At 41.8% G+C, this 16,927-nt stretch overlaps 3 protein-coding genes across 6 annotated transcripts; 1 reads left to right on the forward strand and 2 right to left on the reverse strand.

Annotated features, from left to right (window-relative positions):
- Nucleotides 1-56: 56 nt before the first annotated feature.
- LOC135349692 (uncharacterized) lies at nucleotides 57-4,060 on the reverse strand. Of its 4 annotated transcripts, XM_064548264.1 has the most exons (10): nucleotides 3,843-4,060; nucleotides 3,400-3,712; nucleotides 3,124-3,317; nucleotides 2,871-3,028; nucleotides 2,484-2,774; nucleotides 2,200-2,398; nucleotides 1,771-2,109; nucleotides 1,214-1,657; nucleotides 894-1,098; nucleotides 57-780 (listed from the first exon to the last, which is right to left on the reverse strand). In XM_064548264.1, the coding sequence occupies exons 2-10, from the start codon at nucleotides 3,629-3,631 to the stop codon at nucleotides 224-226; spliced, it is 2,619 nt and encodes an 872-aa protein (XP_064404334.1). In that variant the 5' UTR covers nucleotides 3,632-3,712; nucleotides 3,843-4,060; the 3' UTR covers nucleotides 57-223. The 4 variants fall into 4 exon arrangements, with proteins under 4 accessions (XP_064404334.1, XP_064404336.1, XP_064404335.1 ...); XM_064548266.1 differs by having other exon boundaries at nucleotides 3,124-3,311; nucleotides 3,400-4,060; XM_064548265.1 differs by having other exon boundaries at nucleotides 1,214-1,654; nucleotides 3,400-4,060.
- Nucleotides 4,055-14,168, forward strand: LOC135349691 (fibropellin-1-like). The gene is made up of 22 exons (XM_064548263.1): nucleotides 4,055-4,170; nucleotides 4,326-4,646; nucleotides 5,452-5,764; nucleotides 6,224-6,284; nucleotides 6,375-6,433; nucleotides 6,887-6,964; nucleotides 7,141-7,310; nucleotides 9,052-9,168; nucleotides 9,385-9,498; nucleotides 9,557-9,667; nucleotides 9,729-9,842; nucleotides 10,101-10,214; nucleotides 10,270-10,383; nucleotides 10,668-10,778; nucleotides 11,132-11,257; nucleotides 11,415-11,531; nucleotides 11,621-11,782; nucleotides 11,985-12,164; nucleotides 12,673-12,769; nucleotides 13,122-13,241; nucleotides 13,307-13,477; nucleotides 13,841-14,168. The coding sequence occupies exons 1-22, from the start codon at nucleotides 4,120-4,122 to the stop codon at nucleotides 14,059-14,061; spliced, it is 3,042 nt and encodes a 1,013-aa protein (XP_064404333.1). The 5' UTR covers nucleotides 4,055-4,119; the 3' UTR covers nucleotides 14,062-14,168.
- A 158-nt stretch (nucleotides 14,169-14,326) lies between these two features.
- LOC135349833 (rac guanine nucleotide exchange factor B-like) lies at nucleotides 14,327-16,635 on the reverse strand. Its single transcript, XM_064548443.1, has 8 exons — nucleotides 16,474-16,635; nucleotides 16,203-16,412; nucleotides 16,043-16,147; nucleotides 15,765-15,977; nucleotides 15,439-15,516; nucleotides 15,168-15,356; nucleotides 14,994-15,098; nucleotides 14,327-14,569 (listed from the first exon to the last, which is right to left on the reverse strand). Exons 1-8 carry the CDS (start codon nucleotides 16,522-16,524, stop codon nucleotides 14,345-14,347), a joined length of 1,176 nt encoding a protein of 391 aa, XP_064404513.1. The 5' UTR covers nucleotides 16,525-16,635; the 3' UTR covers nucleotides 14,327-14,344.
- Between the last annotated feature and the right edge of the window lie 292 nt (nucleotides 16,636-16,927).

The following is a 16,927-nucleotide window of genomic DNA, read 5'->3' on the forward strand; positions in this document are numbered from 1 at the left end:
TCAGTTTAGCTATTAGTACCTATAGTACTTATACTACATTGTACACTCTGTTCACATTTTCACACGTCTCACGGTCACTGTAAAGCAAAACTTATAATACAACAACATCCATCAAAATAACAAATAGATCTACAGTGCATGAAAAACAAACAAAACAACAGTGCAAATTAACAGTGTATAAACAAAAACAGCTAGTGGAAGATAACGAAATGCTAAAAAAATTCTATCTAGATCTACAAGTAGGACAAAACCAATCTCCAAGTGGAGATACTTTAATACGAACACATTTATAATGATACCACACAGTACATGTGTCGCACTGGACCATTTCATCATAACAGTCAGGGCGGAGACAAGGGCAGTATATCGTAATTACTATGCTGGAAAATCTTTCTGGTCTCTTGCGGCTACTAACATCTTTTGACTTTGGAAATCTTCTGAGTTTCTCATTTTCAAAGCAACGCACAAGATGTGGCCTCATTTTGTCTTCATTTAGGGTGATGGTATCCAGATTGTCTCCTTGCAATGCGTGGTATGCAGCGGCAATTGCAAACAAACCACAGTTGTTACTGCCACTGCTCTGCTGTTGAATGGAGGCCACAGATAGTAACAGCCCATTGTGCGCTATTAAAGGCTTATACATCTGTGCGATTTGCAGCTCAGCACTTGGCTCCAGGTCTTTCCCATATTGGAAGCAGCTATCAAAGAGGAAAAGTTCCCCCTTGATGAGTGCTGTCGCAATCCAGTGATGCCTCTCTGTTACAAAGAATATCTGCACGGCTGTATAGGATATATATGATATAATTATTATACGGTACGGCCAAGGATGAGGATGAGGTATAATTATACCAATACTATAATAATACTACTATTAATTTAAGTAGAAATTATACCTGTGGCTTCACTACTAGTGACTGCAGGAAAGGACATCTTCTGAACCAGAAGAGTAGAATAACAGCCTTCAATATTTGGAAATTGCATTCGCATCAGTTTGTGCGCAGCATACATATGACGGTCAGAAAGCATCCCGCTCTCAGCAAGAACTACATCCTTGTCTCCCGTCCTCAGGTCCAAATCCTTCACCCAGTAACTTGAATTCTGTCGAATGTGCACACAATAATTATAATGAACGGTTTATAGTGTGCATGCACATAATTATTAATAATAATTGTAATTAACGATAGCTCCTGTTAACAAGTATATAACTATATACCTTTCTTGTTACAGATTGAGTAGTCCTTTGCTTCTTCAAAGGTGGCTCCATAGAGGATGCAGTCTTAACCTGAGAGAAGGGGGCGTCTCGCTTGCGAGAGGAGTGAGCATCTGGCTTGTGAGAGGAGGGGACGTCTGGCTTGTGAGAGGAGGGAGCGGCTGGCTTGTGAGAGGAGGGGACGTCTGGCTTGTGAGAGGAGGGAGCGGCTGGCTTGTGAGAGGAGGGGACGTCTGGCTTGTGAGAGGAGGGGACGTCTGGCTTGTGAGAGGAGGGAGCGGCTGGCTTGTGAGAGGAGGGGACGTCTGGCTTGTGAGAGGAGGGAGCGGCTGGCTTGTGAGAGGAGGGGACGTCTGGCTTGTGAGAGGAGGGAGCGGCTGGCTTGTGAGAGGAGGGGGCGTCTGGCTTGTGAGAAGAGGGAAAATCACAATTTTTTTCCCACAGCTTCTAAAAATGGAGTGTATAATTATAAAGAAACATGAAACATTAAATTAATATCGTAAAGAGAAATGTAATGTAATTATAATTAGCTTCAAAATCTAGAGACACATGCATTATACCTTGCTTGGGTCTTTCATAGGAGTACTCGTCAAAGAAGGGTTAAACTGATCGAGAGATTCATCGTGATGGTTGTCTGATAATTCGGAAGGATCCGAGAGAGAACTATGTTGATCAAAGATAGGTTTTTCGGAGTCTGAGCCATGGTAATGCTTTAACCGCTGTTGGTTAACAGCCTTTTTTAAGGTCTTTCCAGTCTTAGGGTTGGCAATCTTAAAGACTCCCTTGTCCAAGCACTCCACCACCGTGTATGGGCCTAACCACCGAGGCTTCAGCTTGTCTCCCTTCTTACATTCCCTGGCTGAATTCCTCAGCCAGACCAAAGTCCCAGTCTTAAACACCTATATAATTAGAAAAATGACATGGCTATGACATTAAACGAGTAATGAAAATAGCCATGCTACGCTCATACAATGATATAGCCTGCTCACCCTCTTGTCTGCATGCTTCCGATCATAGTACATCTTGTCCTTTTCTTGGGCATTGTCAATGTTCTTCTTGGCTTTGCTGTGGATATCATCCTTTAACTTTGTAACAGCTCGAGCATGGGTCATAATGGCACTAATGTCCCAGCTCTGCTCAAGTTCACCCTCGCTGCCTAACTCCAGTTGAATAGGGAGTACAGGTTTCCTGCATGTGGAATGTTATAACAATAATGCATGCATGCCAGATTATCATGTAATTATTATAATAATTATAATTATGAACAACTCACCGACAGAACATCAACTCGAAAGGTGAATACTTCGTTGCCTTTTGCTTACTCGTCCTATAAGCAAAGAGAATAGCGGGCAAGTGGTAGTCCCAGTCGGTCTGTGAGTCATTCACATATTTGAGTAGTGCTGTTTGAAGTGTTTGATTGAAACGTTCAGTTAGCCCGTTGGTTTGTGGGTGGTAAGCTGAAGTGACCCTGTGCTCTGTTCCAGTGAATCGAAAAAGCTCTGTGTTGACCTGATTAACAAACTCACGGCCTTGGTCCGATATCAGCACCTCACAAAACCCAAACCTGCGTGCATGTATAACCATAATCATTAAATACGTGTTATTATAATTATGTGTAGAGATGCATGTGATTACAATTTCACACACATGCATAGCTTACCGACAAAACAAGTTGTACAGGAACATTGCCACTCCAAATGCAGTTTTGTCAGGGAGTGGGGCTGCTTCAGCCCATTTGCTAAAATAATCGACCAATGTTACCACATATTTGCTGCCATTGGGTGTAATCGGCAAAGGTCCTATCAAGTCTATGCCAACCTATAAAGTGAATTACATAATTATAATTAATATATGATTGTGCTCAAAACAAATAATTATTATGCAATGCCATAAAAATTATAGTGTACATATACCTGATGCCAGACTTTGGGTTGTACAGATATCGGATGGAGTTTGGCATTTGTCTTTACAAATGCTGGGTTCATTCTCTGGCACTGGCTGCAGTTCTTTACATACTCTCGAATCTCCTCCACCATCGACTTCCAGTAGAATCTAGAACATATCTTGTCTATAGCTCTATCTCTTCCAAAGTGGCCACCAGCTGTTCCTGCATGCATGCATCAATAGATTACATACATGCTCTATTACCTACTATTATCATTTTACCAAAGCCATAATAATTATTATACCTGCATGGCAATCTTCGAGGATTCTTGATTTCTCCTCATTGCTGCGCACACATATCCTCCAGTCAGCTGCATCAGCAGCTTTGGTGTGCTTCTTGTAATATAGGCTACCATTTTCAAACTTAAAGTTCTGCCTGCATTTTCTTCTAAAGTTTGCCTTCTCTGTTTTGCTGTTAATAGTAGGAGGGTATTCTCCTTTTCGTAAATAGTTTTCAATCTCTTGTAAATTCTCCATTTCTTGCTGCCTTCTTCAAATGACATGACTGTGAACGATCACTGGTTTTATACCATAGATCTAGCTGTCACTTGCTGTCAACTACAGGATAGAACAATTAACCTTGCAACTCTGCTCTTCACACATTTATAGGTCTACATTCCAGCTGTCACTTGCTGTCTACTACAGGATGAACACTTGCTTCATTGCTACCTTGCATGCTACTACTAACCTTGCTCTTCATCCTGCATGGCTCTTCATTCTCTACTATATGTCTATGAGGAGTGCATGAATGTACTCTTGCTACTATATACTTACATTGATGGCAACATTGGCGGAACAAACATGCGCATAGGGGAGTCATTTATTCCTGGGGGAGTCACCCACACCTTAGGCAGGAATGACCGGGGAGTCACTCCCACCGGGGAGTCATTCATTCCTCTGACACCGTTTCTAAGCAAAGATATCTGTTGTGAGAGGCAGCCAGGCGTGCATAACAACGTGCAGCAATGGATATTAAAATTACAGTGTTACTCGTCACCATCCTTTGCCTTGCTAAGGTGAGTCTACCTATCCACTAGCTATTAGACTTTCTACTATCTAGACAAACATAATTTATGTGCCAATTTTTAGTAGTTTATTTGCCAACTGTTTTGTACAATGTACCTGGCCTGGTCAGCTTATCTAGAGATGTTCCCTATAACGTTAACTGCAGGTGGTGTATGGTAGCTACCTACTCGAGATTGGTGCTCGTAAGTATCGAAACTACCAGCATAAAGAGAGCTCTGGTCAATGCTGTGAATCTTACAGAACCAGAAACTGTAATCCGTGGTGGTGTGCACACTGTCACTGTGACAACCGGTTCAGATTTTGCCTCCGATATTCAGGGACTCATCACAATGGAGACACGGGGAACTGCCCACTGGGGAGCTATTTCACTTGGACGGTGGGGGGTGATAGTTTCACTTTCCGTAATTGGATTTCTCATCGCCGTGGTATACCCAATCCCATGACGTTCGCTGGAGCAGTGTGGCCAGTGAGTGAGAGTGTAGAGGGTATGTGTTAGGGGTCCTTCATATGCAGTGAAACTTGTGATTTCGTAAGACCATGAGGCTATAGTTTGTGTAAGGCTGAGATCCCTTTCTAGTGTTCTTAATATGTGCAATGTACACATTATGTATTTCACTTCATCATATCATAGATAGAGTAGAAGAGGGATTGGAAACGAAAGTGATTCACGTGATGTTTTACAATGAAGTCTATGTAGTAGTCCATAGTGTGCTGTGTCCCAAATGGCTCAAGTATGAACTGCTCGTGGACTTTTTACAGACAGCAAAACGTGTTAGCCCTCGTGTTAGCTAAAAGTAAGCCTCGATTAAAATCGCGGAGGTACACGCGGAGATACACGCGGAGATACACGGATGGTACTTCGAGGGTACTTCTGTTTCCAATCCCTCTTTTAATTACTCTATCTATGATTATGTTGAATGATATAGTAGATCAGAAGTTTTATACAAACATCCTAATTAAGCCAACTGGGGACTGAAAAACCGTGTAGTGTGTCTTCTCATTCCACTTGTTCTATGTATATACACTACCAAGAGTAGATATACTCTTATCTACTCTTGACACTATCTTAGGAAGAGTACGCAACTCCTATTGAACTTTTGACACTACACAGATTCAATTTCCATTTCCCTGTTACTTATAATCAGATTAAGTTTTCAATAGCCTACCTTTATAGTAGTGATAAATAAACTAAGAACAGGAAAACCACCTTCCACAAATACTTTGTTCATTCCTACTTGGTCTTATAACAATTCATATTTTCTGCCATGTAGGGTGCTATCCAGCTGTTTGTGCAAGTTATCGATAATGATTTTTTTGAAGATGACCACGTAGATGATATCTACATTGACAGAACACTGTCTACTAGTAGCTCATTTACCCCATACCATACTTATATTGGGGACTATAGAAACAGTCAAATCGAGCTAACGTTTAGAGTGCACTGTGATCCACATTTCTATGGCTCTCACTGTTCTCAATATTGTGTGGATACTGACAATGATGTTGGAGGACATTATACTTGCGATAGGAATAATGGGAACAGAATATGTCTGCCTCGATGGACTAGTCACACATGCACAATAGGTGTGTACACTGGATTGTATTGTAGGCCCAATTGACTTAGCTGTGGTAGCTAGCAGAGGAGGATCGTCAGGGTCGAAAGGTCTTAATCATAAAGCTGCTTCCGAAGGACTTCAATTGAATTCCACTCAGCTAGCTCCACGTGAATTGGAGATACTAAAAGAAGAGTAGAGCTTTATGATTAAGACCTTTTGACCCTGACGATCCTCCTCTGGGTAGCTAGAACATGAGCTGTGAACCTGTCTATTGTGGTCACCCTATAAGCAGGCCACCCTCTTTATTACAGCCACTGTTAGCTTGCCCAATGGGTGACCACTATACACAGGTTGCACTGTTTAGCAGTACAGTAGCTTAAGTAATGGGTCGTTAAGTAAACTCATGTGATTGTGTGATAGTGCTGGCATTTCCGTATAATTGAGGTATATACATCACATGAGTATGCATTCTTTCTCCACACTCCAGCTGTGTGCTCTGATGGATGCAATCCCCTGAGGGCCTCATGCAAGGAACCAGGAACTTGTGTGTACGTTGCTATAATACATTAATAAAACTACCCTAATAGCTTTTATTTGAAGGTCACAAATAGTATATTGACTTGTATGTATGTATGTAGATGCAACCATGGTTGGCGTGGAGATGACTGCGCTGTGTGTGACCCAGCACAACACTGCTGTGAGTTAATTGCCATAGCGGGTTATTTTGTATGGTAAATTTTTTCGTCTTTTTCGTACTGTAGTCTTGTAGAGCATCATCCTGAACTCATTAGGTTCTACCTCATCATTCTGAGCTGCACGAATATTTAGGAAATAATTGGTGGTTCATGTGAAATGTTGTACCAACGAAAATTACTCGTAATTTGTTATAGAGATCAGGGGGAAGGGGGATATCCCTCCTCTGACTCAAATCCCCCCCCCCCCTAAAATTTGCATTCAGGTACGAATAGGGTGTCAATAGGGTGTCTAAAAACAGTTGACTTCTTTTAGCAACTTTTTTTGGGGAACTTTTATACCTCCCTTGCGTGCCTTTATTTCGCCCTCTGCTTCCAAATCCTGTGTGATACCCTGGTTCAAATTATGTATCAGCAGTAGGTCAAAGTGTTATGTATTTGTGCCCTCTCCCCCTCAGCTGATGTTGGAGGGTTCTGTAACATCCCTGGAGAGTGTATCTGTAGACGCGGGTTTGCTGGAAGTTACTGTGAAGTGGGTGAGTGGCTCTATGCTATAATTATAATGTAGGTCCTAGGTGTACTATTAAGTTGTTGTACAGTACACATTATAGCACCATATGGATTGGGTTTTTTTGGAGTTGACTAAACACTATTATTAAAACAAAAGGACCATTACCTGTGTTTTTGTGTTAATTATACAAACATTTGCCAGATGTTATTCCCTGTGAGAAACAACCTTGTGCTCACGGGGCCACCTGTACTAACAATGGTACTGGAGGCTACACCTGTCATTGTCCTAGGGGCTATGAGGGAGAGGCTTGTGACAAGGATATCGATGAGTGCTCAGGTACTACTCCTTGTCTCAATGATGGAACGTGCAATGTAAGTTCTGTGATATGTTCATTCCTGGGCAGACTATTAAGTGGCTGTAATAAAGAGGTGGTCTGCTAACACAGGTACAAACACATGCTATGAAGACTTTGGGGGCCATTATAACCTGGCTGTATTATAGAGGGTGGCCTGCTTATAGGGAGACCACAATAGACAGGCTTCATCATACATGTACATATATAGAAGCTTTATACAGCTGTTTGCATAGACCTTGCAAAATACTAAATCATTCACTGCTTACCACAAAACCACCATACAATGTTGCCATGCAAACAAATAGTATTGGGTACATTCACATTCACATGACAGTGACCAATGGTGCGTGTCTTCTAGAATAGACTATAGAGACTCATAGAACCGGGAGGATTTGAGTAGAGAATGGTTTACCAACGCCTTACGCTGAGACTTGTACTGTAGAAAAATTGTTACGCTAAAGAACCTACTAACTTGCTCACTGCAGTATACCGGTTTTGACTATCAAGTCCGAACATATTTTTCTACTAGATAAGACCAAACAATATTTTGTGATCTGTTAGTGTTTAAGGTACTTCGTACTAACAGTTTCTTCAGCCTGAAACTTCTTCAAACCTCACCATAATTACCCGAGGCGCGTGGGCGGCCACGGGTATAGTAGTCCGTTGGTCTGTTTGTTATGTTTGTTTGTCACAGGTATATCTACTCACCTGGGTACCACAGCGCTGCGTTTACAGCATGTATAGCCTTCACAGAACAATATCTTGGTTTAAATAGTGGCAGATTTTGATGTTAAAGCTTCTTTGTCGAGCAAAAGCTAAGAAGCTTGAACTTGCATGTTGGCACTAGCTAGCTACACGACGTGGCCTTGATTACGTAGTTGCAGCTGAAGTGATCCGTACCTGGAACAATTGATAGTAGAAAGCTAAAATTGTGACTGGTTGTTGGCTGACTCTGGATCCTATATACTCCAGCCTGGCAGGAGCCATATATACCTCTCTAAGTCTAAGACTCCAGGCTTCTTTGCTGTGATTCCAGTCCACAGTACATGTCTCATGTGACATGTACCACTCAATGTTTCAGCATGCCTCCAGTCCACAGTACATGTCTCATGTGACATGCACCACTCAATGTTTCAGCATGCCTCCAGTCCACAGTACATGTCTCATGTGACATGTACCACTCAATGTTTCAGCATGCCTCCAGTCCACAGTACATGTCTCATGTGACATGTACCACTCAATGTTTCAGCATGCCTCCAGTCTGATTTAGTTTTATTGCTCTTGAGTTGCTGTGCTAGTCATATATGCTACATGCACTGCATCATCACTCTTCTGGTTTCTTTATTATCATGTCACCAGCCGAGGGTTTGCACTTTAGTGCTCTAGTTACGTGAGTTTCCATACCACCAAGAGTAGATAAAGCATTACTCTTGGTACCACCTTATAGCAGGTACTTTTCAAGGGTCTACTCAAAAAGTACCCTATATACAACTTCTAGAACCCATCATTGCTCAGGACTGCATGTTGTTTGCATAGCAACATTGTATGATGATTTGTGGTTTTGTGGTAATGCAGTGAGCTGATTATTTTTGCAAGGTCTAGCAAACAGCTGTAATAATGGCATAAGTATCAGTGCAAATTGGCTTCAATGTTATAGTGGTAGCAGATAATATTATAAGGTTGCATTCTCAAAAAATAATCTGCATTGATTATTGACAAGTGAAATGTTCTCATTAACCATGCGTGTGTGTGTATAGAACACGGTGGGAGGGTACTCTTGTACCTGTTCCCCTGGTTACAGTGGAGACAACTGCCAGCTGGATATTGACGAGTGTGTTGGGAATACAGACTGTGGGAACAACGGTACATGTCAGGTGGGTGTGATATATGTCCCCGTGAATGTATCTCTTACATTCTTGTGATTACATGTGAATTAATTGCAACAAGCGCTATGAAACACATAATAATTATGTTAATCCATAGGGCTGGATTTGGTCGAAATTGATTGCTTAGTCATATAGATCTTTTGTGTATGTAGACCTCCCAAAGAGTGTATACGTTTGTTTTGGCAAGTCTTTCATTACATGCAGGATGAGGTGAATGGTTTCAGGTGTGTGTGTGAGCGTGGCTACACTGGCCAGTTCTGTAATAGCACGATCAACTACTGTCTCTCCAACCCGTGTCTGAACAATGGCACATGTACAGTAAGCCAACACTACTGCAGCCTCAATACATGAGACTATAAACTCTATACCATTACAGAGTGATTTTGACGGGTTTGATTGCAATTGCACTGATGGATTCTTTGGAGATACATGTCAAACAACCACCAATGCGTGCAGAAGTAGCCCGTGTGTGAGCGGCTCATGTCATGTGAGTTGTTTCGTTAAAAACTGGCCAATCAGTGTGAGGTATGTATTCTATGTTACTACAGGACCAACTCAACAATACCGTCTACTGTAACTGTGATCCTGGATACACTGGAGCGATGTGTGACACTGCGTTTAGTGTCTGTGACCCCAATCCTTGCAACAATGGAAACTGTACTGTGAGTTTATTATTATTAGACCCATCCTCCTATACCGGAGGTACCGCCCATAATTATTTCCTCGATAAAACTAATTCTAGGGTGTTTATTTCACGGAGGGGGGAGGGAGAGGAGTGTAGTTGAACAGCCATAATTTTAGATCGTTGATTCAAAATTTGGTAATTGAGTTTCAGGGAACCCTTGTTGAATCACTGGCCCAGTTGTTTATTTCAACAATAATAAGAAGTGTTTAATTCTTGTAAATGCATGCATGTACAGGAAGATGGGTATGAGTACTTGTGTACCTGTTCTCCTGGTTGGACTGGGAGTGGTTGTCAAACTGAAATAAAGCCGTGTGATAGCAGCCCTTGTGAGAATGGTGGCTCTTGTGAGGTTAGTCAGAATTAATTAGTTCAATTCCCTCCCCCTCTCATGCGTTTCACTGTAGAATGAAGCCACTAGTTTTGTGTGCTCATGTGTGACTGGTTTCACTGGTGATCGTTGTCAAGGGTCCATCGATTACTGCTCTCCTGATCCGTGCATACATAGGGGAACGTGTAAGGTAAGTAACCCACTGTATTGCATTTACTTATGTATCAAAGTGGTAGTTATTATCAATCCTTAATCTCCACGCACATTTGCCTTGTTTACTACAACTAGGCCTAAGAGGGATTATTTTTTGCCTAATTATGGCTATTCTTGTCTAGAAGTGGTTAGTACCAACCACCACCGACCAGTGGAGGTACATCCTGCTATATTCTCAATCACTATATGTATGCATAGTACACTTGAGCCACAAGTTCAAAACCAATGCAATTTCTAGTTACTTGATTTGTTCTCTTACAGAATGAAACAAATAGATTTTTTTGCGACTGCGTGGAAGGTTTCGAAGGAGAGCGCTGTGAAATAAACATCCAATGTCTTGTAAATCCCTGTGAAAATGGAGGCACCTGTCAGGTAAGTACACAGTCTCACCTGATGACAAGTGAATGGTGTACACTAGTCACTGCATGCATTGCTATGGACGACTATAAATATTATGGTTACTTGTTTGCTCTAGTGTAGTGGTTTCCTAGGCATGTTCAGAAAGTAAAACGTGTTGTATTGTAAATATTTTTCCCATGCTAGGTGGAATATAATAATGAGAATTGAATGCCGTACTAACTGACTGTAGTCGTTGCATTGCTATGGATATTATAAGTTTACAGAATCAGAATGTGCCCAAGAAAATATGAATTAAATGTACTGCACACTGTTCAGTGCTTCCTTGACAACCTTAGTACCAACGTATATTTGTGTACTATCAACAGATACAGAATTCCACTACATCATCGGAGCATGTATGTAGCTGTGCTCCAGGGTGGACGGGGGAGCGCTGTGAGGTGGACATTGAGGAATGCTTGTCACAACCATGCAAAAACAACGCCACATGTCAGGTGAGTGGGTAATGTTAGTATGTACACACTAAAAGTAGATCAACAACTGCATGCTTTTGCTATGAAATTTCCCTTCACCAAAACACCCAATTTTGCCATGAGCTGTATATTCCCTTTCAAACTGGATATAAAGTTTGTTTGACACTTTATCACTCAGGAGGGTATCAACGAGTACACGTGTGTGTGTGCGCTCGGCTGGGGAGGGGATGAGTGTGAGGACAGGGTGGGTGGGTGCTTTGACAAGCCATGTCTCAACGGAGCAAACTGTACAACAGTGAGTTGCATCGTCACTATTTACTCAATATTATGCATGCATCTATTAATTTAAAAATTAAAATTAAATGTACATGCACCTCTTACTAGGTTGTAAACACCACTGACTACACTTGTGAGTGTGTGCTGGGTTACTATGGTAATGAGTGTGAGCTGGAGGTGGACGAGTGCCTCCCACGGCCGTGTGGGGAGGGGGGCAACTGTACTGACCTCATAGCTGACTATAACTGTACCTGTTCCCAAGACTACAAGGTGCTGCCTCATGCAAAACTTATATTCTAGTGCCTCAAATAATTGATGCCTTTTTTAAGCAACACATTTTTGAATACCATACGAAGCTTCATATAATAACATATAATAACTTATACTGTAAAACTCTCATAATTATTAGATCTGGTAATAGAACATCTATGTCATGTGGTGGGTCTTATATAATGCTCACTATCACATGCAGGGTCGTGACTGTCAGCTGGATATAAACATGTGTCGTTTCTCTCCCTGCCTTAACGAGGGGACGTGTACTAACAGGGAGGACAGTTACACCTGCACCTGTCCCCCTGGACTCAGCGGACACAACTGCGGTGATGTGGATGACTGCACACCAACATCCTGCTCTGTCAACGGAACATGTGTGGTGGGTACTTTATTGAGCACCTCTTTTATTACCATAATAGCTGCTGTTATATAATTATGTGTGTAGTGTATTGGCTTCTAATCTCTCTCACTAAATGATAAGGTGAAGTTATATAGTTTGCCTATAGTTTGCTCCTTACTAGATTAGTACCGTACATGCGTACATATCCTTAAAAAATTGTACAGTGACGCCTGTCTCTATTGTGGTCACTCTATAATACGGCCTCAAGTCCATAGCATGTGTTTGGATCAGAGGAGGTACGACAGGCGCGGTGCAGCTCAAGAAATTAGCCTCTGATTACTCTCAGCAAAAACATACAACGTGGGCGATGCGTGAGCGGATAATTATTGGCCTGAGCTGCACTGCCCATGTCGTACCTCCTCTGGTTTGGACCAGGTCACTTCTTATTACAGCCACTGTTGGTCTACCCAACTTAGGGTACATATAGCTCTTACACATTTCACTTTGATACTGATGACATAATTCTTGTCCTTGTGTACCCGTCCAGGATGCCGTTGATGACTACATCTGTGTGTGCAACACTGGGTTTACTGGCCGAGAATGTGAAGTCCCTTTGAGCAATAATCCTGTTACAAGTCAACAAGGTATGTACTTAGCATACATGTGTGAACAAAAGCAACTTTGTGTTGCATTGGAATTCATTCAAGCCTCACACAATGGGTGGGACTTCCAAAATTATTTATTACTTAAGCTAGGTAATCGATAAGCTGTGTGCACATTAAAGGCTACTGGTTGGCTGGTGGCCTAGTGGAGGTGGTTCACAAAAATACTCGTCTTTGCAGCTAGTGCAATAATTATAATCCCTCAGAAATGCTACCTACCTCCTCCATAGTATTTAATCTCTTGTAGACAGTATTGTCCCGTATTCTGATACTCTGTTCTTTGTACGTTCCATCAATTTGAATACCCTCCTTCCCCCCCCCATATCTCCTACAGCTGGCTCTATTGGTGGAACAGTGGGGGGAAGCATCACCGGAGCACTAGTCCTGCTTGCCTTGCTGATACTAATCCTTGTTGTGCTATTGTTACTGATAAGAAAACGAAACAAAAACCCATGTAAGTTTAATATCTTAAACAGGTGTAATTGTATTCATGATTTTTTTTCGCTGCTTGTGATGCAGATAAACTCCAGGCTGGTAACTACTGTGAACCCTCTATGCTCAATATACCAGAGTCCCCTGAAGGCACGCCTCATCCTGCCTTCCATAATCCAACCTACTGCGATACTGCCACTAGTCCACAGAACGCAGAGAGAGACTTCAGCAATCCACTGTACACTGAGAGCAGCGAAGGTGAGGGGCTTAGGGTGTGCATGTTTACTTTATGCTCACTGCCAGTGCAAAGTGTACAGTGGAACCCTTAGCTCTTAGCCTTTGTGGACACCTTTGGGGAACAATGTTTCAGCCAGGGCCCTGCGTGGGCCTTTGTTGAGGAGTTGTTTTAATTCGTACATACCGAGACTAACTGTTCATTTGGGACCTGGGTGCCTGGCCTTTATGTAAGAGTGGCCTTTAGGAGGGGCTCCACTGTATTAACTTAGTGATATTGTTGTGTACAGACAAATACTGTATAAGTTTATAATAATTATGAACAGTTGGACACTTATTTTGTTCATCGTCTGTACACTGTATGATAAAAGAATATCTTCTCTCCAGAGGGCCACGGTAATGGAGGTGCAGTTTATGAAGATGGAGCTTATGCAACAGTGGGTGTTCCAACAGGTGACAACTACAACAGACTGCAACATACAACCACCAAACCGTTGCCATCACAACCCCCGCCCTCGCCCTTGGAGTACTCTTATATCTCTGTGAGATCTGGGAACAACCAAACAAGGAACACAGCTAATGGATACTCTCTTATTAACAATCAGTGATGTGTGCAATTTTATACCATTCGTATTCATGCAGCTTCTTTCATCGTTTTGTTATTTTCATGACCCTTTGCCATACGCAGGTAATAAACATGTTGTTATTATGATGATCTTTTGCCAGACAATTATTGCTATAGGTAATGATCGATAAATTAATAAACACAATATGGACATGCGTCCACTCACTGCACTGGTGATGAAAAACAATTGCTAAAATTTTTAATTGCAAAACAAGTTGCAAAACAGTCTATAATTAATGATTTAGTTCCTCTCTATAGCAGTCACTTTAAGCAGTAGGGTCATGGATCTGGCGAGGTGCGCCATAGCTCATGCCTGTTTGACTAGCTCCCTTGTTTGAGCCCATCTGGAGACCAATGACATTCTGCCCTGCCTTCAACTGTTCATCAGTGAAGTCTCTTTTGTTTGCAGCTGCCTCCTTTGGTCCAATGGTAGGTCCATTAAATCCCTTCTTGCCAGCTTTTCTACCAACAGCATGGATACCATTGACCACCTGCATAGGAAACACGTAACACAACATCAAAACCAGTCAGAGAATAGGACAATGCAATTACGAAATGCTATTCCCAATGGACTAAAATTTAATGTGGACTGGTTATGTCAACAACATCAATCAGCCAGTAGTCTACAATAATGACCTAACTGTGTCAACAGGATAACCTTACGTACCCACAAAACCTAGCAGACTGTGTACAACACTGCTTTCAGTGCACTCTTATCTCAATGCTCTCTTGGGTTGTAACAACAGGTAGCCATGTTATGAACACGCTACACAATTCCCAAAAAAGTTCACTTGATTACAACCCACCACAGATTACTAAGGGCCAACATACAAGCTGCTAATAAACTCTAATCGTGTGTCTCAGCACCTGTATCCACCAAGGAAACCATAGAATTACACTTTTCCACATGCTTACCTGGGGTATATTTTGAGCCTCGAACAAGTCCACAGTCTGGAACAGGTCTGTTTTAGGTACGCCATAAGCAACGCAAGCATCGAGGAAATTCCCGATGTTCTCCATCTACAAGAAATAAGGACAACGTAACCAACTACATAATACACTGTTGAAATACAGCACAATCGTACGTACCTGCTTGAAGGCCATCTTGCTTTCGTTGATTTTTCTCACAGATCCAGGTTGAATCGTGTTAATCAGCTTGCAGAGGATGCGGCCATCTTTGCAGGAATCTTGGATTGGGCCTTCAACAGTTTCTCCAATCACATCACCCATCCACTCTCTAGCTTCTCTCTCTAGTTCCGGGCTATATTTGCCCTGTATCTATGAGGAAAGGTGAAGCCTTGGTGTAATTAATTAATTGCCAATTATTCAGCTACTAAGAATGTAAACACTGTCTGCTTACTTTATCAGATACTTCAGCTGTCATTCCATAGCCTCTAGGTCGATCAGACATTGTGTGAGAGCTATTAAAAGTCGGTGTCTAGCTTTATAAAACTGGAACTCACTTGCCCAATGCACGCAATTTTTACAAGGATAATTATTATAGCACTTCCGCTTTTGTGCCACAAATGCGCCATGCGCAGGAAGAGTACATTTTTGACTGTTAGTATTTTTACATTGTTAATATCACACATGAATTGAAATGTGCTAGGTCTCAAAAACTGTTATATCAGCTCAAACAAAATTTAATGATTGGACGATTGTTCATACTCCAGATAGTGGGGGTCATTGCTCGGCAATCTGGCGAGGTTTACCATAGTCCATGCCTGCTTGACTAGCTCCCTTGTTCGAGCCCATCTGGAGACCAATGACACCCTTGCCAGCCTGCAACTGCTCATCAGTAAATTCCCTCTTGTTTTGTTGCGACTCCTTTGCTCCAATGGAGGGTGAAAATCCCTTACTGCCAGCCTTTCTACCAAGAGCATGGATCCCATCGATTACCTATTAAATTTAAGGTGAAACAAACATTACTAATCATTGACCATGAAGCAGCTAAATATTCTCACCTGAGGCATATTAGTTGCTTCGTACAAACTGACAGTTTGAAACAAATCCAGCTTGTTTACTCCATATGTTTCGCAAGCATCCAAAAATTTTCCGATGTTCTCCATCTAACAATTGAATTAATTACAGTGTGTCCGATGTGAGGACATAAATCACACGTACCTGCTTGAATGCCATTTTGCTTGTGTTAACCTTGTTTACAGATCCTGGACAGATTACATTGATTAGTTTGCAGAGGAGCACGCCGTCCTTGAGCCCTTCGTGAAGGGTATCTGGATTGCCATCTATTGCCAGTTCCTCTTCTGGTTCAGTAACTTGATTGATCCAATCTCTTGCTTGTGCATCCAAACTAGCATCATACTTCCCTGCAATCTATATGATACATAAGGGAGTAGTTGTAGATTGAGAAACAAGACAAATTAGACAACTTTACCTTGGCTGCTACTTCAGCAGTCATTCCAAATCCTTGTGGTCTATTAGCCATTATGCTTGTGGGTAAGTTGAAGTAGTAGTTGCAGTGTAAAGCACAGAGAAGTTAGAGAAATGTAAGTGCTTGCAGAGCCCTGTTGCTACCTTATATATTAATTTGCTGCCCTTGAGTCACGCATGCGCAATTACTCCAACACAATATTTTCTTCCATATAAGGTCACATACCACAGCATCCATAGGAACAAAGCATTATTTCTAATGTCTGGTATTTGGATGCCAGCCAGTTGTCCTACACACTGGATATACTTGTACCTTACTGCAACTGCCCATAAAAACATCAGACAGACTCACAAGCACTATTTCTGTTGTATGCAATGTATTACAACAAACCTCAATAGTTATGCTGGTGTACAGGCGTAATACCCGGTAATCATTTTCTGATAATGGAGAAGTGTCA

Source organism: Halichondria panicea, chromosome 16 (assembly GCF_963675165.1).
Source record: "Halichondria panicea chromosome 16, odHalPani1.1, whole genome shotgun sequence".
NCBI lineage: Eukaryota > Metazoa > Porifera > Demospongiae > Suberitida > Halichondriidae > Halichondria > Halichondria panicea.

Bases quoted from the DNA above. Each gene is read 5' to 3' on its own strand.
- LOC135349833 (XM_064548443.1), bottom strand. From the start codon at position 16,524: ATGGCTAATAGACCACAAGGATTTGGAATGACTGCTGAAGTAGCAGCC. The intron at 15,978-16,042 runs GTGAGAATATTT...TAAATTTAATAG, and splicing joins AAGCAACTAATATGCCTCAG to GTAATCGATGGGATCCATGC. The intron at 14,570-14,993 runs GTAAGCATGTGG...TTTCCTATGCAG, and splicing joins AGGCTCAAAATATACCCCAG to GTGGTCAATGGTATCCATGC.
- LOC135349691 (XM_064548263.1), top strand. From the start codon at position 4,120: ATGGATATTAAAATTACAGTGTTACTCGTCACCATCCTTTGCCTTGCT. The intron at 7,311-9,051 runs GTAAGTTCTGTG...GTGTGTGTATAG, and splicing joins TCAATGATGGAACGTGCAAT to AACACGGTGGGAGGGTACTC. The intron at 9,169-9,384 runs GTGGGTGTGATA...CATTACATGCAG, and splicing joins GGAACAACGGTACATGTCAG to GATGAGGTGAATGGTTTCAG.
- LOC135349692 (XM_064548264.1), bottom strand. From the start codon at position 3,631: ATGGAGAATTTACAAGAGATTGAAAACTATTTACGAAAAGGAGAATAC. The intron at 3,318-3,399 runs GTATAATAATTA...GCATGCATGCAG, and splicing joins CCTCGAAGATTGCCATGCAG to GAACAGCTGGTGGCCACTTT. The intron at 1,099-1,213 runs GTATATAGTTAT...CACATTCGACAG, and splicing joins CTCAATCTGTAACAAGAAAG to AATTCAAGTTACTGGGTGAA.